This window comes from Mustela erminea, chromosome 1 (genome assembly GCF_009829155.1).
Source record: "Mustela erminea isolate mMusErm1 chromosome 1, mMusErm1.Pri, whole genome shotgun sequence".
Classification (NCBI taxonomy): domain Eukaryota; kingdom Metazoa; phylum Chordata; class Mammalia; order Carnivora; family Mustelidae; genus Mustela; species Mustela erminea.
This window is the reverse complement of record NC_045614.1, coordinates 209,328,837-209,350,034: the sequence shown is the minus strand read 5'-3', so window position 1 is coordinate 209,350,034 and position 21,198 is coordinate 209,328,837. Positions and strand designations below refer to the sequence as shown.

At 41.5% G+C, this 21,198-nt stretch overlaps 1 protein-coding gene across 9 annotated transcripts in view; it reads right to left on the bottom strand.

The window, feature by feature from the left end:
- ITSN1 (intersectin 1) overlaps positions 1–21,198 on the bottom strand; it is a 216,731-nt gene that overhangs the window by 107,234 nt on the left and 88,299 nt on the right. For 8 of the 9 annotated variants that reach the window (XR_004288351.1, XM_032354042.1, XM_032354053.1 and 5 more), the window contains 6 exons: positions 16,218–16,397; positions 14,309–14,405; positions 11,219–11,319; positions 6,185–6,248; positions 3,131–3,268; positions 1,721–1,836 (listed from right to left, as the gene is read on the bottom strand). Coding sequence is in view for 8 of the 9 variants with exons in the window: in XM_032354042.1 (XP_032209933.1) it covers positions 1,721–1,836; positions 3,131–3,268; positions 6,185–6,248; positions 11,219–11,319; positions 14,309–14,405; positions 16,218–16,397 (696 nt within the window). In the remaining variant the exon portion in view is untranslated. Of the gene's footprint in view, positions 1–1,720; positions 1,837–3,130; positions 3,269–6,184; positions 6,249–11,218; positions 11,320–12,537; positions 12,957–14,308; positions 14,406–16,217; positions 16,398–21,198 lie in introns of those variants that run through there. The other variant, XM_032354082.1, reaches the window with a different exon arrangement.

Genomic DNA, 21,198 nt, shown 5'->3' with positions numbered 1-21,198 from the left:
GGCCACTGAAAGAAGGAATGAACAAATGAAAATCTCTGCTGACATCACTTCCTGTTCAGAACTCTACACAAACGTCTACCACGAAGAGGAAAAGAAAATCACAAATTCAAAGGACACCTGTCCTTATTTGCCTAGGAGACTTCACTCCCATTCATTCCCACTATTATCTTCCCAAAATGTTATTCTGTTCCACTTGTAAGGACTCCATTCATCTCCAGTCTCAAAACAACTATGAGCTCCTCCATAGAGATCTACTAAGATCTATTAAGATCTATTAAGTAAACTCTGCTGTGCATCTGTAAATCTGTCCTTGGGGATTTACTGCACTTATATACTGCTTTGATGATTGTTTCTATGGATGCCCTACATCCTCAATCATATTATAACCTTCCAGAGGGTATGGACCACGTTCCTAATATTTAAATTCTTCACTGTACTCAACACATCGCTTTTCATAAAGAACATTTTCTTTAAAGACTGTTTTTGAGAAAGAGAGAGAAAGAATGCAAGCAGTAGGATTTTATTTATTTAAGATGGAGAGAGAGGGGGCACAAGCAGGGGCTCGATCCTAGGACTCCGAGATCATCACCTGAGCTGAAGGCAGATTTTTTTTTTTTTAAAGATTTTATTTATTTATTTGACAGACAGAGATCACAAGTAGGCAGAGAGGCAGGCAGAGAGAGAGAGAGAGGAGGAAGCAGGCTCCCTCACGAGCAGAGAGCCCGACGCAGGGCTCGATCCCAGGACCCTGAGACCATGACCTGAGCCAAAGGCAGAGGCTTAACCCACTGAGCCACCCAGGTGCCCCCAAAGACATCTTCAATAAGAAGTTTATCAGTAAACAAAAACTTAGTTGGAAGAGGAAACTGGAAGAGTTAGTGTCCTGAGTAGGTGAATTAACCACTGAGCACTTTAAATGCAGCTACATGACACTGACAAAGTATTTAATATAAAGAGACTCCCATAATAAATTTCCCTTGCTTCTTAGTATCAATTATCATTTCCTTATTAATAATTCATAGCCACCTTAGCACATTTTAATAGTGTGATAGGTTTATTATTATAAATGAGGGTTTTTAAAAATAGGTTCATATTAAATTTAAAATCGCTTTCTGTCATTAACGAGTTTCCAATTCTCTTATAACAATAGGAGAAAATAACAAGAAGCAGTTTCACATGCTATTTCTATCCTGCTCATACTGAGCAAGCGCCATAAAGGTGTACCAATTTTGAGTGTTTTATAAATAACATTTATGAAATTTTTGTGTAGTGGTAAATAATCAGATTTTAATTTAAAAGTTAGAACAAGGGAAGGTGCCTGGATGGCTCAGTCGTTAAGCGTCTGTCTTCAGCTTAGGTCATGATTCCATGGTCCTGGGATCGAGGCCCCCATCAGGCTCCCCGCTCGGTGGGAAACCTGCTTCTCCCTCTCCCATTTCTCCTGCTTGTGTTCCCTCTCTCACTGTGTCTCTCTGTCAAATAAATAAATAAACTCTTAAAATAAATAGATAAATAAACGAACAAGGATGCATTAGCCAAGTACATCATGTTCTTATTTTCTCTACATATATTCAAATCCAAAAGCATATCAAGAGCGGCTGCTTTCCGACTAAGGTGACCTAAAGGAACACAGCAAGAATGTCAGAAGCTAAATGTATTTTTACCTCCACTGTTGCCTCAGAGGTAGCACATCTCTAACATGATATAAAGACAGCCTTACCAGGTAATTTCTTTTCTAGTTGCTGCTGTTCATCTTCTAAAACTGGTTCCTCGGGTAACCTCTGATCCGCTGCCGTTGAGCTGATGACAGATACACCGCTGCCAGATCGAACTCGTCTGCAATGGTGTAAAAGAAGAGAAAAATCAGAGTCATAGAAAGCGGTCCCGGTAGAACTGAGCAAATCATGGAAAAGAACTGTTGAGGAGTACGCCACATCATGGAGTAAATTTCACTTACAGTGAGGAAAAGGTAAAGATTTGGTCCTCCTCACTTACAAAGAGTTTTTAAAAAATGGCTATGTGAGGATCATCAGACCCTAGAGCATCCAGCTCGCTCAAATGTCTAGAGCCATCAGCAAAATCAGGGCAATTCCAGAGGACTGACCTGGTGAATCACCACCATGTGGTCTAGAACAGTGCCTGGGTCACAGTTAAGTGCTCACTGTGGATATCACTACCCTTTCATGGAACATTAGATCCACCAAGGGAAGACATAGTATACTTCACAGTCCCTAAAACAAATCATCTCATTTACTGGTTCGTTCCACCTTAAACCATTACCTTCATCTTTTAAAGCAATCTACCTTTTCATTAATGCTTTCTTATTAGCCTCCAGTCTTGAGTCTCTTGGAGTGAGTGACCCGTGCGGCTGTGAGACTCTGCGGACAAAGTGTCCAGCTACGGTGTCTTCCGACAGCCAGATTTCTCGGCTCGCTTCATGCACACGCTGACAGCCATGGCACCGTTTCTCTTACCTTTATGGGGATCTATCCCCACCCAGAGCGGCATCAGAACAGAAATTCCTATTTGTCTTTCTTTCTCTATTCTGTGTGTTTAAGATTTCATACTTGTCTTTTAAGGTTAAAGCCATGAGCCGTCGTTGTCTGGGAGGGAGGCGTGTGTGGTGCACCAAGGCAGAGGGTATGAGTCACGGCAACTTCCTCCCAACTGGACTTTGCTCTACTCTCTTGACAACTCTGCTGAAGCTGTGTTTCAGACCAGGATAGTTTTCTTTAATTATCTTCCTGATTGTAATTTCTACACCACCCATATTTTGTTACTTAACCGATGTGTAGAATTCATAGGCAGAATCTTCCTGCCTTAGTTTCTATGTGTGGGTTAATACGGTTTCACTTTAACTGCTAAAATTTTTGGTAAACATTGACTAGATAGATTGGTACAAAAATCAACAACTTTTTGATGTTTTACTAATAGGCTATAGGTACTTTAAAGAACAGAACACACCCAAGATTAACACAGGACCCAGATAAGAACATCTTCTTGAATTCATGGATATTTCATTTCCTTGCCAGGAATAAAAATGACTAAAAGAGACACAGCCAGCAAAAAGCCCCGTCTGAAACTCACATACCAGATACACAATTTCTTGTAAGAGCCAAGTGTTCCTTACCTAAAGGAAGGTGGAATGTACTCCGGAGGCAGGACAGGTGGCAGTGGTTGGCCAGACATTGCCACATCGATGAGGTGCATGGCCAAAATGAACTCTTCTGCTGTGAGTTTTCCATCTTGATCAATGTCAGAAAGATTCCTATTCAACCAAAAGATAACCATATTCTAGTTTCATGAAAATGCATGTGTGTTACTATTCACAAGAGACTGAAATGTTCTGTTTCCTTATTCTGACTCTAGGCCAGTTAGTTGAGTCTCACTGGGCCTTGGTTTATAAAAATAGTACCTACTTCGTAGTACTGCTGCAAAGATAAAATGAGACAATCCAAATCGTTGGGATGGTGTCCAGCACTCAGCAAATGTTAACTAGGATTATAATTATCCTCTTCTCAAGCCTTGCCAGCCCATTTAAAATGTATCATACTCACATTCTATGTGTCTTTAAACACTATGCTCGGCAAACTAGTGGGTCAAGAGAGTAAACATCAAAGCTTCACAAGATGTGGTCTCTATTCACACTAAATTCTGCCCCTGTGGCAGGAAGGCAGCCACAGATACATAAATAAATGGGTATAAAACTTCATTTACAAACACAGGTGCAGGCCAAGTTCTACTCCTTTAGATTAGCTGGCCAATGGCTGATCTAGACCTCAAAGGGAGGATCTTCAGAGCTTTCAGCCCAGAGTCAGATGTTTGCTGCTCCTCAGTCACAAGATTCAATGACTACCATTCTTCATAATCAGCTTGCCCTAGTAGCTAGTAAGAGTAAACAGATTTTTCCAGCGGATCTAAGAACAGGATTTTACTTTAATCACTTTTGGGCGCCAAAAGAGGATGTAAGACAACCAAGATGTCCACCAGCATGCCAACCGTTCAGATACGACACTGGGAGCCTGGCTTTGCTGATAACCTAAATCAGGAAATTCCTCTGAATCTGAAATTTCCTTGGGTGGCATTTTTCAGTTTTTGTTATAAGGTGTAACAGCCGTGCAGTGACATTTGCCCTTTCTAGAGTACAGTTCCGAAAGTTTTGACTGATTCCGTTGTGTATCCCAATATACAGAACAGTTCCATCACCAGGCAAACTTCTGCATTTCTTAGCCCTTTGCCTTGCGCACGGACCCTGGCAACCGATGATCTCCTTTCTGTCCCTCGAGCTTTGGATTTCCAGATGCCGCACTCCTGCCTGCTCTTCCTCATCTTCTCCTCTTTCCCGGCCCGCTACAGCCACTCCCCGGCAAATACAATTAGAAGGAAGGTGGGATCCCCCCCCCTCCATTCTTGCCTAAATAATGGCTGTAAACACTTCATTAAAACATCTTTTTATTGTATAGAAAGGGAATATAATAACATTCTAGTAGGAGAAGACTCAAGTATTTTTTCCAAAGAGGGCAGCTTGTAAATGAGATACTTAAGCATTCCAATATACTCCAGCATCATGAGAACACCTAATGAACTACCAATCAGCCTCCATAAGTGTTAACTCTCAAGGTTACATTTCAGAGGGTCCTAGGATTCTGGTACATACTCAGACTTAGAGAGATCTGGATGTGTCGTATTAACTAGTATTTATAATATAAATATTATAGATAAATATAACTTTATATTTATAAATATGTAACTGGTAATAATATTAACATATTTATTACCTGGTCTATTATTATTTTCTATTTCAAAGGAAGACCCCTTAATACAGAGCGGAAGGGACCAGGATGGGTGAAGGGGCTGATTTATGGAGCAACCGTATCAATGGACCCTATAGCAAAATCATGAACCTCAAATCACTTAAAGTAATCAAAGCCTATTAAAAATCCTTACAAAACAGGGGCACCTGGGTGGCTCAGTCAGTTAAGCATCTCACTACTGATTTCAGCTTAGGTCATGATCTCAGGGTTGTAAGATCGAGCTGCACACTGGGCTCTGTGCTGCGTAGGGAGCCTGCTTAAAATTTCCTCTCTCCCTCTGTACCCCCCTCACCCTCCTTTCCTTCCTCTCTCTCTGAAAGAAAAAGAAGTCATTGCGAAATAGACATTTATGTGCCTTCTGATGAAAGTACACTGTAATATCTCTGATATAGTCTTGCCAAAAAAAAAAAAAAAAAAATCGAACTTGAATCTGAGGAGTGGTTCTCACGAGTGGGATGATTTTGTCCCCCAAGGGGCATTTGTCAACACATGGAGACATCCCGGATTGTCGAAATGGGGGTGGGGGTCATGTTCCTGGCATCTAACAGGTGGAGGCCAAAGATGCTACTGAAGAGCCTGCAATACACGGAACAGCCCCTCACAACAATACACGGGACAGCCCCCCACAACAAAAAATTATCAGGCCCAAAGGGTCCGTCATGTTGAAGAGGAGAAAATCTGCTCTAGATCCGATTACCAATCTCCAGGAAACACAGGAATAAATGATGCCAACCACCAAAAGATAGACTAGAAGAAACTACAGGATAAACAATCTAGGTTTTTCTTTTTCAGGGGGATTAGAGAAAAAGGAGGAGTTTACAGAACACTTAAAAGATGTGTCAACCAACTGAAGGAAAATACAGATTAATTTGAACAAGAATCTGATTTGAAAAAGTCAACAACAAAAAATTAGGAGCCAGTCTAACAAATCTTGTCAGTATCTGATTAACTTAATGATAAGAATTACTATTAAAAATTTTGGTGGACTACTGGTATCCTAGTCTTCTTGAAAAAAATCCCTATCTCTTTTGGAAATACAAGCTAAAATATCTGCAGATGAAAATGAAATATAATTACTGAGATCTGGCTTAAAATAATCAGGAACAAAGAGGGGGGAACCAGGACCGATCACAAGTTGAGACTTACTTTAAACTGTGTTATGAGTTCTAGAGAATTCATTAATCTCTCTGCTTCTGTATCTTTCAAAATCAAAAAGGGGGAAGAGTAAAAGAGGTAATAGTCACAGATGACTGGAAAATTAAGCATAATTCCTATACCCCCCCCATAAATATGGGTATTAATCTAAAGACCCATAAAACCATACCAATTTGAGCCACTTCATACGAACCAAGGAACCTGTCATTCCTTACCATATTGAAGCCAGCTGAGCCTGTGGCAAACTTGATTGCATAAGAATAGTTCTTGCTTGGGGACCTAAACAGAAACCGGGAAAAAATATAAAGATGAATCAGCAAATCATCACTGTCCAGGAAGCCCAATGTTGTGCACGTAAAGCACTATGCAATCTCATGCAATCACAGTGCTTTAAACGGTATTTGCTAGTACCCAAGGGGCTTTTTTTTTTTTTTTTTTTTCCCAAGGGGCTTTTTCACAAGAAAATTTAAGCCCCAATGAAAAGAGGGGGAAAAAAAACCCAAAAACGCATACCGCAAAATCCAGCATCGACTTGATAAATTTCTGTTAAATGGATGCTTAATGAAAAAAGAGTATGTAAAAGATCAAAGTTTCAAAATGGAACCTGCCCTTTCATCCATATTATCATCTCCGTTTGTATCAGGCTTTTATTTACAAAACTGAAACTTATTGTCTCTAAACTCAGCATCTTTGTCTCCACAGGACCACTATGGGAGAAGACTGAGAGAGTCTTACCAGGGAAGGACTTAAGAGAGGACAATTCTTGTAACTGTTTTGTTACAGACTTTAAAAAAAAAGAAAAGAAAAGAAAAGAAAGGGGGTCTTGCTCAAGGCTGCACAAATGGCTAATATCACAATCATTTCTTATGTTAGCAATAAAAAATGCCTGGAATTCCAACTCTGCTCTTCGAATCACCTCTCGTTTCTTAAAGCACTTGTAAATATCTTCACCTCTGGCATGAAACTGGGCTTAGATATCAGATAAAGTCTGCAGTGGGAAATTTTGAGTGTTGAAATAAACCAGTGCTGGAGGGAGACAAATATGTCTTCTATCCATCACTGACTCTCAAGCTGTGGCCCCAGGATGACTGACGGACGAAGGAATGGAGAGCTGTCACCATTTTGTTGGGAAGACTGCCAAGTGTAAGTTGTTGCTTTTAGCTATTTCATTTTTCAAATGGCACCTCATCAAAAGAACATAAAAGTGGATGTGTTTTTGCAAAGCAAGCAGTAGCAGTTAGGGACCTCGGTGAATCACCCCCAATGTGTCAGCACAGGAAGTGCCCAAGAACTTGCCACGAGATTCGGGCAGGCAGTTTCCTCATTCGTTGGACCTAGTTTTCTCATTTCAGATGTCCGTTCCAGATTTATGAGTCTGTGCTCCATCAAATAAGGAACTATAACATGAAGCTTAAGAGAGTGGTCACACATAAAAAATGCTCAATTAATGGCAGTTAGTATTAGAGACAAAATTTAACCTTGACTGACATATAAAATATGGCGAGAAAAGCACACATAAACATATACATGTGTATTTTTACACGTGTACAGGTATACAGCTTAAATTTTCCAAACTGCAAATGGTCAAGTAAATCATACCTAGACTATGAAACAGTACCCCAGAAACCCTAACCAGCTCCCTTTCTTTTTTTTAGAGAAGGGGAGGTGCAGGGTAGAAGGGGCATGGGAGAGAGACAATCTTAGACAGGCTCCATGCCCAGTGCGGAGCCAGTGCAGGGTTCTATCTCACCAGCTAAACGAGCGGAGCCATGCAGGAACCCCAGCTCCAGCTCCCTTCTAATCATCCCCCCAACCAAGTGTAGCCCAACTTCAAAGAGCACTTGTTATGTCTAGCTTATTTGATTCCACATACTGTATGTAATTGTAGGACATGAACCCTAAGTGCTGTGCGGTTTATCATTTTGTGAACATGTAACAATCTATGTATCCATTCTGTTGATGGGCATTCAGATAGTTTTCAGTTTGAGGCTATTATGAAGAGCAAACCTTCTAGGTTTTGGCACACACATATACACATTCCTGTTGGCCGAGTGTGTGTGTGTGTGTGTGTGTGTGCTTGCACGTGTGTCGGCGTCTGTGTACTGGGAGTCTCTGAGAAGCAATTCTCTTTAATGTGACAGCTCTAGAAGTTCCATGGTACACTAGAATGAGGAAAGTACACTGATCATTTTGTTTAGTCGCTAATATACTTGGCATGCTGGAACATTAAAGCAGAATTAGCAAACCTTTGGTAAATGCTTTAATTGATACTTGTAACAATTCTCTCCACTTCAGAACTGCATACAAGGAAGAGAGTATTTGACCTACTACCAATAAACAATAAAAAGTGTAATAATAAACAAACAAAAAGACCTTGTCCTGGGCCCTGGATGGGCAGCAGGAGACCTGGATTCCAGTCCCGACTATTCCGGCTCCCCAGTGGTGTATGACACTAACAAAGGTACTTTCACTCTCTCAGAGTTAAGGTTCTTCCTCTGTTAAGTACAGGGAACGATCTGCAGCTATCTGGTAGACAGCCACGGCCCACAGGCCGTATCTGGTCCCCCATCTGTTTTTTTTTTTTTTTAATTTATTTATTTGACAGAGATCACAAGTAGGCAGAGAGGCAGGGAGAGAGAGAGAGGGGAGGAAGCAGGCTCCCTGCTGAGCAGAGAGCCCGATGCAGGGCTTGATCCCAGGACCCCTGGGATCATGACCCAAGCCCAAGGCAGAGGCTTTAACCCACTGAGCCACCCAGGCGCCCCACCCCCCAATCTGTTTTGGTAAATGACGTTTTCCTGCCCATTCACTGGAGCGTGACCCTGGCTCCTTTTATACTACAATGGCACAGCTGAGTAGCTGTGGCAGACAAAATGTAAGCCTGATATGCTTATGGTTTTGTTCTCTATAGAAGAAGTTTGTTAACTACCACACTAGAAGACCCCGCTGTCTTCTGCAATTCTAATACTTGACTCCGTACGTCTTAAGACAAGACTGTGAAACAACAGAAGAGATGGCCAGCACGGCCTCCGAGCCTAACAGAATAGCATAAAACTGAACTCTCGAACGGAAAACTATCCTGTGGAAGCCCACATCCGTAAAGGGGTATCAGTTGGGGGTACTGGCTTCTAGGGAAACATGGGGAGAAACAGAAATCCCCAGTTCATAAGTACGGCTTGTACTGTGGGCACCCAGGTTCGTGCGGGAAAGCAAGCACAGAAAGACAGAAATGATTAGAGTTAATGCTTTATCTCAAACACCTAACACTTCAGCCTCTGTGATTAATATATGAATAACTAAATAGCATATTCATTGTTTCAGAATGCAAGACTAATAAAATCCCTCTCTGAGAGGCTTACATGGAGAGGATTGTCGGAATTCCATAGCTGCATTACATTACATTATCTTGATTAAAGAACGGGCTCTGTTTTTTAAAATTGTCTCTCTTAATAGCATGTTACAGCAAACACATCGAGTTGATAAGGAACGAAGGGGGGACCCCCCCACAACAGGTGTATCAGCTAAACGAACCCAAGTAATCAGTGGGGTCAAATATGCCGCTGCTAGATTAGCGTCACTTCCCACAGCGGACGAGCTCGTATCACAAGCTCAGAGAGTTAAATACGCAGATAAACATGAACAAAATCTGCTCATTCGGGTATATATCAAATTTTACTGTCTACCTCACATATTAAAAGTTCTAAATATTAAGACCCTGCATCATTATCTCTGGGAAGAAGACACTGCATTTCATTCATAAAACGAAGATCCTACCAAAGAAAGAGGACTGCTGCATCGATGTCACATCGGAATATTCTTTTAATTAATTCACAGCAAACACCAACTATGCTTAGAAGAATTGTTCTCAGATTCACTGACAACATAGTTTTGGGTCTGTACAAAGCACTAGTGTGAAACAGACCATGTAGAATTATACTTAAAAATATACTACTGGGGGCACCCGGGTGGCTCAGTGGGTTAAGCCTCTGCCTTTGGCTCAGGTCATGATCCCAGGGTCCTGGGATTGAGCCCCACATCAGACTCTCTGCTTGGTGGGGAGCCTGCTTCCCCCTGTGTCTCTGCCTACCTGCTTGTGATTTCTCTCTCTCTCTGTCAAATAAATAAATAAAATCTTAAAAACAAAACAAAACTGTACTACTGAATATTCCTTCAGTGCCTGTATAAGCAGGACTGGTTTCCCACAGTATGCGCAAAAATGACAGCTATGTTTTAACAGAGTGAGCGTGGCATTTAGAAAATTTGTGTATAATTACAAGTTGCCCCCCTTGGATATAAATATATACTTACTTGAGAAGACTGTTGAGATCCTTCTATTAGGGGTTAGGCTCACGATTAGATGAGACCCTCCCAAATCTCACCCAACCCTGATATTTTTTAACAGATGAACTTTTCTTTTGGAAGTAAAAATTATAATTGTAAGAGATAGCACAAAAAAAAGAGATAGTAAAATTCAGATATTTAAAATACCTTGCTCCACTGCAGGAAAATTCACTCTTCCTTCTTCCTTCTGTATTTGTTAAAGGGCAATTACAATTCGTCCCTTCTCAATGTTCAGATCAGAGGTATCTATTCTCCTTATTAAAATTACACTTTTTACAATTCTGGATCGTTTAGCAGCCCTCATTAGAAACACCTCTGGATAGTATCGTAAAATCCTTTCAAGTGATATAGATAACCAAATCTTTTTTTTTTTCCCTTAAATCCACAGAGTTCATATAACCTAACTCTGACCTCTTGTACAAGAAATAAGATCTAAGTAAGTAAACTGACCTCCAAGCTAGATAGTAGCAGAGGCAGGTTCAAAACTCCCTTACCAATTACTTTCAGCCTGCAAACTGCCTTAAACACGGGCTCTTTGAGCAGGCAGGTTCAAGTTCATGTACAAAGCAGGACTTCAGAACCTGAACCAGTGTGCGCTTACAGCAGTGTTTCTGCGCTAGCACTCTGATTTGCATGCTAGTGGTGTCCACTGTGCAGCAGGACCCTGGGTGTATATTCCATTTACCAAGAAGCACCCAGCTCAAAGCCTGAGGCACTGGAGAAGAAAGTTAACTGTGGCGTTATCAGTAGATGAGAACTCACGACAAGAAGGACAATGAAAACCCTGTTTCGGAACAAAAGCAAATAGAGAAAGGCATTTGGAGACTATCTATGGTCCAACATCTGGAAGCAATCTGCATTTGGAATCAAAATCACATTTCACTAAATTCATTCTCATTTGTAAATACCTGTTAAGTGTCCACTCATAGTCTTGTCATGACTATTGAATAACTGTCTGTATTTCAGTCTGGACGACTGCGGGACAGCCCACTCCGCCGCGGGGGGGACACTGTGTGCAAAGAGGATGAACAGTGAGGAACATACTGACATTCCGGAACACCAGTGAGCGAAGAACTTCCCTAGAAAAGAGCTTTACCATTTTATTCACTTTCTCATCACGACTTCTGGATTTTCTGTAATGAGTATTTCTGTATTTTAAGGTTAGAAACAGTTCTCTCAAAATAGATATGCTTTTTTTCCCCCCCAAAGATCGAGGGTAAACACAGCAGGCCAAGTGACAGCTCCAAGTTATTGATACCAGTCATAAGTGAAAGGTTCTACAAAATACAGAAAAATCTCCTTGTCAATGAAGTGATACACTAGTGCCCAGGCTTTTCCAAACTTCTAGAACAGTTCTCTTTTGGCTTAAAAAGCAATGCTGATCGCAAACAGATTAACTTCCTCCAACGGTATTCATTCCAGGCAGCTGGGTGGCTCAGTGTTAAGGTTAAGCTGCTGTCTTAAGCTCAGATCGTGATCTCAGGGTCCTACAATCAAGCCCCACATAGGTTTCTCTGCTCAGCAGGGAGCCTGCTTTCCCCTCTCTCTCTGCCTACTTGTGATCTCTTTCTCTCTGTTAAATAAATAAAATCTTAAAAAAAAAAAAAAGCTATTCATTCTTTAATATTTATAACTTTCTATTGAGCAAAATACATTAACTTCGTAATGAAGGGGAACCATTTCATTCTGAGGAGTTTCAATTCCCACAAAGGGAGAGTGAACAGAACAGGCCCAGGGTCATGGCAAGTCAGGGGGCAGTAATGGAAGGAGCTTTGCTTTCTGGCCTGCAATCCAGGGCTGACCTTTCCCTGCTGAGCCACGGAAACAGCTACCAGCAGTCAGTGGGGTCTACACCTCCTTAGTGATCAGGTCTCAGAGTAGTTCCACACAACTATCACCTACGGCTTGCCAGAGCCTGTGTCTAAGCTGGACACTTTAAACACAATGGCTAAGCTCTCAGTAAAAGATGGCATTCCATTTCCAGGGCAGATTATTAACTAATGTCCCATTTGCAATTTCCTTTGATTTCAACAAAAATATCTATTTCTCATATATAAAAAGCAAAATTTTTAAAAAACTAAACCTCTTAGTCATCATTTATATATGTCATCTATGCACTCATATTTGTAATACACACTTCATAGTAAACAACTCCCGAACACTTGAAAAGTATCTAATTATATCCACTTTTTCAATTCTTACACATTTCTTAATAAAAAACACTTACCAAGATCGATTCTGCTGTGAGTAACTCCACAACACCTCTCTCATTTTAAACTAACTAATATTTTGCTGATTCCAACGCTTGCCTACTTGTCAAAAGCTAATTATCTCTCCCCTGCACCCCAGAAATACAGGGTGTTGCACACAGAAGCTGCCCCAGATTATACTTATCAAGTCCAAGTTTTCTGCTGAGACTTTCCTGAAAATTTAAATGCACTGAACACCTCATTAACAGGTAACCAAAAACTAGATGCCACATTCTAAAAATCTGCTGGAAATTTAAATTATTAAAAAGGTGACTACCCGAAAAATCCCCAACAGCAGTTGTCTTAATAGCATTAATGTTTGCTGATACTGATTATTTATTCATTCTTGTGTCACAAATCAATTTTAAGGCAGATCTGAAAATCTCTCATGGAAGAGACACAGAAAACCCCAAACTTCACCACAGTAACGGAGAGAGACTAAGAAAGAAGGAATTCAGTGTTAGGATACATCTCAGCTCTGCCTTGTGGTAACATGTAAACCATCAGTGAGGATTTTAACCTCTCGGGGTTTTCTTCCTCATTCACAATTCTGAGACAGTATCTAACTGTAGAAGGTCGTGGGGGCTGAGTGGGATTAATAAGGTGTTTAGCACACAGACACTCAATGATGTTCTGGAATCTTAGGAGTACAACCTTAACTGAGTGGAACACAAATGCCAGTACAAAAAAACAAAAAAAAAACAAACAAAAAAAAAATAAAACAAATGCCAGTACACCACCATTAAACCAAGCTCCCAGAGCAAACTTCCATGGTTAGGAAATCAGGCCTTAACATCAGAAAGAACTCAGTTCAACTCCTGGCTCTGCCACTTCAGAGTTGGGCTATTCTGGACAAATAACTAATGTCTCTGGGCTTCCTCCTTATCTACAACATAGAAGAATGGAGTCAGCTTTTAGGGAAGACAGTGAGCATTTCGAGAGCTATAGTGTGCATAAATAAGCATTCTGCATGGTGCTTTTCAGTGTATGCATTTCCTTTAAATCATTTTATAAAGGGTTATACATTGTTCAACTACGTTCTACACACTCTTCTCCTTAAAGTGGGAGAATGACTTGGATTAATTCGGAAAGATTTCGAAGGAGGACTAAAACAAGACAAGACGGAAACATCTTCATTTACGTCCCTTTTAACTGCCATAGTTCTCAGACGGCTTACAGAGAGACTTAACTTTTCATCCTAGTGCCACAGTATGCAAGGGGGAAATTAAGAGGTAAAAGGAAATAAAAATAAGAAAGATCATATGAAACCAAGATCGGTCAAAATATAAGCAGTAAGGTCATACCAGCTTTCCCAAAATTGCGCCACGTATTTGATTAGTAACAACTGTCCACTAATCTGAATTAATTCATTTCACAAAAGGTGGTTTAAAATAAGGTTTCAGTAACAAACCACACAGATTCCATGAGATTATCTGAGATATATTTAAAAATAAGGCAAACGGTGGCTCTAATCTTCATCTAAAAAATTTTATACATAAGCTCTTAAATGATTAATACAAAATAGTTATTTTCCCCTCCTGCCTGGAGTTCGATTTCAATATGTTTAAACATCAGTAAAACTGGTACCTATTTGTTTTCCTTGCTAAAAAAATAACACCCAAAGCTTTTCGAAGAAATGTCATGTTCTTTATCATCTCTGTAACATGTATGTGATAAAACCTGGCAACATTATCCAGAACTAATTACTGGCATCCTACAAAATAGAAGATATTAAACAAGCACACTTACCTAGCCACATCGAATGACTGTGCCTTCTGTAATTTAGTGTTTAACTGTGACCCGGGACCAGATCTACTAAAGGAAGAGCTCTTTGGCAATGTGGCTGCTGTAAAAATAAATAAATGCTGAAAATTTTAATCCTATGAAGAAAAGAAACATTTCCCTACTAATGAAAGAAAATGAGAATACACAGTCACCAAATATGAGGCAAAAATTATTCTTCCCTTATCAGCCAGGACTCCAAAAGAGTTATTCCCCCCTCGCTCCCTGCCCCTTGCCAAAAAATTTTCCACATTTGCTCATTTCTGCTGAAAATCACCTTACTAAGTAGAACTGTTTACAATCCATGGATTTAACTCTCTGTTAAAGGTTTCCCATCACATTTTATGGGATCTATCCCGACAGCTTAAGAAACAGCAGCTTAAATACATAGGATATGGCATTTTCTTTACTTGTGCTAATGGAGTGGAAGTTCCAGATGAGCAGAGCCAAAATGTCAGAGCCTTGCAGTGCTGGCCTGACACCATGGGGATGCTAGGGAGGGCCAGCTTTCATGTCTGATTCTAATTCAGCCCGGTTAGCGGTGTCCCAGGGACAAACGCTGAGCCGCAGCCTCATCCTCCTCCACCCACTAATGCTGCAACATGTACCACCAGCCACAAAAGAAGGGAGACAGAGCGTGTGGATTCACAGATACTAATGGAAAAGCAACTGCCCACAATTTTCTCAGCTGTCATTCTACCTGCAGACATGGTCACAAATGAGAGGGGAACTACGTGGGACAAGAAAATCTTAAAACCAAAACAAAAAACGGTGGCATATTTAGATTCTTTGGCTATTAAATCAAAGACAGATCCTGACAGATGTAATAAACCCACATAGCTGGGCAGAGAAATGATGATTCAAATACAATCATCACCCATAGCTAAAACCCAGGGCATCCTCACTACCGAATTAGGCAGACACAGCCGAAGTACTTAAAAAAAAACAAAAACAAAAACAAAAAAACAAAACAAAACAAAACAAAACCTTCCCCCAGGGACACCTGGATGGCTCAGTTAGTTAAGCATGTGACTCTTGGTTTGGGTTCCGGTCATGATCTCAGGGTCATGGGACGGAGCCCCAAATCGGGCTCAACAGTCAGCACGGAATCTGCTTGTGCCTCTCGCTCTGCTCCTCCCCTGCTTTCTCTCAAACAAATAAATAAAATCTTTGAAAAAAATTCTTCCCCCACCGGATATGAGTTTACTAAGATTTGTAGACCACATCTACAGTTTATGCTTTCTTTTCACTAAAGGGAAAAGCCTTCCAGTTAAGTCTCAAAGTGAAACTAGTTACACCAGGAACTTTCTAATCCTTTCCTTCAATGAAGCGAGAGGGTACTACTCCATCCTTAATGCATCTAGCCATTTAATCAATGTCCTTCTCCCTTCCACCTGATTCACTGTGCCCCTTCAAAGGAAAAAAAAAAAAAAAAAAAGGAATATACAATGTTCCTTCTTCTCCCCAAACATAATCCAACTCCTAAGGGAATGGGCTGTTTATCAGCAATTCCTAGCAGCTGGAGAAAAGTAGTAACTGACACATGGAAATAGAAAATGTTCAATTACTGCTCAAATCTCACTTGCTCCTGTCAAGCCCTGGAAAGGGAATTACGCTCTTGGTTTTTAGCTGTCAAGTTCACCTTTGCCCATACAGTACCAGCCGGCATTTCACTCTCCTGCACTTCTCTTTGGCCTCGCACAGCCCGCTTAGTATGTCGGAAAAAATGAGAAACCAAGTTTGAAGAAGGAAGATAGTTTCCTCCGGAACAAAATGCCACTCAAAGAGAATCAGAAAGTGAAGACAGAAGATTCAGCAAGACAGAAGAGTAAAACGCACGTAAAAATTCAGCCTGTGGACTGAGCAGGTCACATACCAGGATGAGCAAATGCGGGCAGAGGCTGTATGACAGGGGGAGCCCCGTTGGCCAGGGGAGGCACTGCTGCTGTAGGAACAGAAGATACTAGAGGTGGAGACATTCCCACAACTGGAATGGATCCCATTGGCACTGGAGCGACAGCTGTGAGTGGCGGCATGCTGGCGATACCTCCTATTCCTAGGGAGGAAAAACCCCAACAAAATTCACACAGAATCCCTTGTCCACATTCAGTGACAATTAATCCAAGAGTGTTCGAAGAAGCAAATCACTTTCCAGTTGTAATATAGCTCCATTTACAACAGAAAAAAAAATTTATATATATATACATACATATAAAGTCAGATTAATCACTTTGGAGAATACCAAAAATTACGTCAAGGATCACATCGTAAGGGCACAAGACCCAACTTAAAGAGGGACCTACGGGCCAAGGTTGAGGATCGTAAGAATTTTAACTAATAGAACGAAAACCACCAAAGAGAATTAAATTTATGAATTCATAATGATACATAAAAACAAACAAAAAATTCTAATTGGCCATCATAGGTAATAAATTTATGCTGAAAACTGGTATTAATAAAGGAGGAAAAGAAAAAAATAAAAGAGGAAAAGAAATCAAACCTCGATCCTGCCTTTCCTTTACACACTGAACCTCAGAGAGACAAAACACTGGACAGGGAAATTACTCTTTACAGAGCATTCTAACCAGACTGAAGAAATCATAGAATTAAATAAATGCTTCCTTCCTTTTTTGTTTCTCTGTCTGAACTTCTGGTACTGTGACATAATAAGAAATATATATCTGGTCTTTGTCCACCCCCTCCCCAACCGGGTTCCTGATTCCTGTTCCTGGCAGAGCTCCTACAACCCTTGTGATTTCCTGACTGATAGGAACATCTTTTGTTACAACATTTGGTCTTTGCCCCTGGTTCCTGACACAGGAGCTTCTACGACCCCTGGAATTTCTGGAGTGATAAGAGTGTCTTTTTGTATTTGGATAAGAAGACTGGTGGCAGGGTCCCTAAACAGATACAGGCCAAGGGCTGGTCATCGGCAAGACCACAGCATGGTCAGTGGGACACAACACCTAAGTAAATACTTCCCTGAGTTTTGTGAGTTGTTCTAGCAAATTACAGAAAGGGGAAGCAAGGTGTGTGGGAGCCTCGGACTTTGTAGTCAAGTCAGAGAGAAGTAGGGGTACCCTGGGGACCCAGCGCTTGTGACTCAAGCATGAAGTGAGGGCAGCGTTGTGGGACTGGGCCTTTCCGTCCTCAGAATGTGACGCTAACTCCAGCAGTTACCGTCAGAATTGAGTTTAATTATAAGATAGTAAATTAGTGTCCAGAGAGTTGGAAAATTGGGTGGCCTGGTTCTTCTGGACACAAAATTCTTGGCTTAGTAGTTCCTTGATAATCCTAACTATGTCACCATTTCCTTCTGAGATAAAGCACTGCTGGAGAAAAAGTCTAAAGATATTCTAATTTTCTTTCCCTTATAAATCATGTGCTTCCTTTTTCTACATACCCAAATAATTTTTTGTTTTACTAGAATTTATCTTAGTGTTGGTTTCTCCAGGCTGATATTCTCAAGCACGTGAAATCCTCTTTCAAACACAGTTTCAAATCCTTTATGTCCAGGAAGTTGTCTTCAACTAGTCTTTGCCATTTGTTCTCGTCCCTTGCTTCGGTCTTCTTCTTCAGGGACTCCATCTCCCTTTATTTAATTTCCTTTGCCTTCAATACAGGTCACTTTTCCTCAACTTCTTATTATCTCTTGTTCAATCTGTTTTCATTCTTAAAATCGTCCTCTTCACCTTCGGTTTCTCTTGCGATAGTGTCTCTGGAGTTGCTTCTAGTTTGGTCTCCATTTCTGAAATGACTTTTTTTCCCCCTCTCTGCTTCTTTCCTGAGTTCTGTCGCCTTATTTCCGCAGCTTTAAAATTCCGACTGTGTTGGTCTTCCACGACTTGTGTCATTTTCTTAGTATTTTTTAGCTTTGGAAATTGCAGGTTACTGGGGTGCCGTCACTGTTCATGGGGCGTAAGTCGGCTCTTTATTCTCCTTTTTCTAATAATAACTTTGTGTGGGATTTGACCTTGCCTGATACTGCCCGTCACTCATTTTTATGTGCGCCTTGCTTCCTGGGATTTCCAGCCTCTGTTCTCCACCCCCACGTCGGTCTGGACCTTCTCCTCCTGTAGTGTCTGCGTCGCCGCCTTGCTCAACTGATTCCACCCCCAGTCATTTCTCCACAGTGTGGGGGTTTGTCACAGGTAGAAGCTCTGTTGGGCCAGCTTTTAAAAGTAGCTGCTATGAAGATCATCATCTTCTTGCCAACTGACAACCTTTACTGAATGAATATAAATATTTCTGAAGAAATAAATCTGCCAGAAGCTGTGTTTTGGATACCATCTCTCTTGACTGTGCTAAATCTTAATTCCTGGGTGCCTTGGGTGGCTTAGTGGGTTAAGCCTCTGCCTTCGGCTCAGGTCATGACCTCAGGGTCCTGGGATCGAGTCCCACATCGGACTCCGCTCAGCGGGAAGCCTGCTCCCCCCCCCCACTTCTGCCTACTTGTGATTTCTCTGTGTCAAATAAATAAAATTTTTAAAATCAATCAATCAATCAATCTTAATTCCTGAAATTTTCCCACCTCTCTTCAACCACTGGGTTTTCCCTCTCTCTTTTAAAAATCCAGGGGCAGGGCGCCTGAGTGGCTCAGTGGGTTAAAGCCTCTGCCTTGGACTCAGGTCATGATCCCAGAGACTGGGATGGAGCCGCGCATCAGGCTCTCTGCTTGGCAGGGAGCCTGCCTCCTCCCTTCCTCTGTCCCTGCCTGCCTCTCTGCCTGCTTGTTATCTCTGTCAACTAAATGAATAAAACCTTTAGGAAAAACAAAAATTAAAAATAAAAATAAAAATCCAGGGACACTTCCCATCCTGAACACACCAGCCTTGGGAAGGCTGACAGGCTCTTCCAGCTGTCTCTCTTCACAGTCAAACTCTCCCCTCTTCCAAGCCTCCCACTAGGCTTTTGTCTGTACCACTCCAAAGAAACCGCTTTTCCAGGTCATCTTGCCAAATCCAATCACTGTTCTGTCCCATTCTTCCTCATTCTCACAGAAGCAACTCAAATAATAGACCGCTCCCTCCTTGAAAAATGTTCCTGGCCACTGGGCAACCCACCTCCTCTTGCTTCTTCCCCTTTGACTACACCTTTAAACGTCACAGCACACCGAGGCTTGGTCCCAGGTCTTCTGCCTGCTCTAACTACACATTCTAAGATATTTCATCTGGTCCCAGGGCTTTTAATGCCACTCATATTCCAATTCTCCCAGAGCTGATGGTCTCTCTTCTGAGATCCAGACCCATGGATTCACCTGCCTCCTTGGAAATCCACTAAATCTCTCAAACCTAATGAGACCAAAGCCTGATATACTTTTCCTCCAAAATACAGGATACAATGAGCCTAATCCTATTCTACCTTCCACACTGATTATCACTACCCATACTGATTATCACTTCCATACTGATTATCACTATCATCCCCTCTTGCCCATAGCAAAAACCTTTTTCCCTGATTTCCCTGATGCTACTTTGGTTCCCCCGCAACCCAGTCTTCGGATAACGAAAATTATGTTTTCTAAATGTCTACTCTCCTACCTGGAAGCTCTCTGTAGCTTTCCACTGCCCCTAGAAAACAAGTCTGATTCCTTAGTGGTTTTATTAGGCCCTAAACCATCTGGCTCTTGCCCTACCTCCTTGCCCATAAGGCCTACCAATACCTCAGCCAGCACTGCTTTGCTCTCGTTTTTGCTTCCTGCACATACAACTTCATTTTTGCCTTAGGACCTCTGTTAATTGCTGTTCCATTTGCCTGGAAGGTTTCTCGCCTTGGTTCTTCACAGGGCTCTCCTGTCTAGGTCAGCTCAAAGTCATCTCTCCAAGGAGAATTCTGCCTGATCACTTTCTCGCATCAGTATCTCTATCATATTACCGTTTTACAGAACTGATTGCCCTTATCTTGCCCTGAAGCCGTTCATCTACTTGCTTACTTTCCCCAACTTAACAAGAAGCTTCACAGCAGCAGGAGCCATGATGTCCTGCTTACCAACCTGTTCCCAGTAACTAGGACACACAGTTGGGGTTTAAAAATAATGGTTTAGGGGCACCTGGGTGGCTGAGTGCATTAAAGCCTCTGCCTTCGGCTCAGGTCATGACCCCGGGGTCCTGGGATCGAGCCCCGCATAGAGCTCTCTGCTCAGCAGGGAGCCTGTTTCCTCCTCTCTCTCTGCCTACCTCTCTGCCTACCTGTGATCTCTGTCAAATAAATAAATAAAATCTTTAAAATAAGTAAATAAATAAATAAATAAAAGTAATGGTTTAATCTGCAGTGCCTGAGTGGCTCATTTGGTCAGGAGCCAGACTCTTTTGACTCGGATTATGATCCCAGGGTTACTCCCTGTAAGAGACTCCACACAGGGCATGGGGCCTGGTTAAGATTCTCTCTTTCTCCCTTTGCCCCTCTACACTCTAAAAATAATAATAAAAATAATAATGATGGTTTAATCTAATAAAACCATGGGATCTGGCAAAAAAAAAAAAAAAAAAATTTAAACTAAAGACAAACTCCCCCGGAAACAGTTGTTGAATATATCGTCAAAAAGGAATTATTCCTTCCTCCACTGAAAGAAGAAGATACCCGGCACACTCACAGAATTTCCTACAATACAGCTCGCTACCCTTGGGCAAGTCACAGCACCACTCACTACAACCCCTTTTTCTCTCCGTAACAGGAGAGGTGAACAAAACAGTTGCTCAACCCACAGCTAGCCTTAATTCCATGTGTTAACCCGTGCCTCAGCACCCCTGCAGACCATGAAGCGTGGACAGTGCCGCTCCATGCCACCCCTATGGTTTGGTGAGAATGAACGTGGGAAGAGAGAAGGTGGTAAGGAAACCAAGAGCCTTTGATAAACG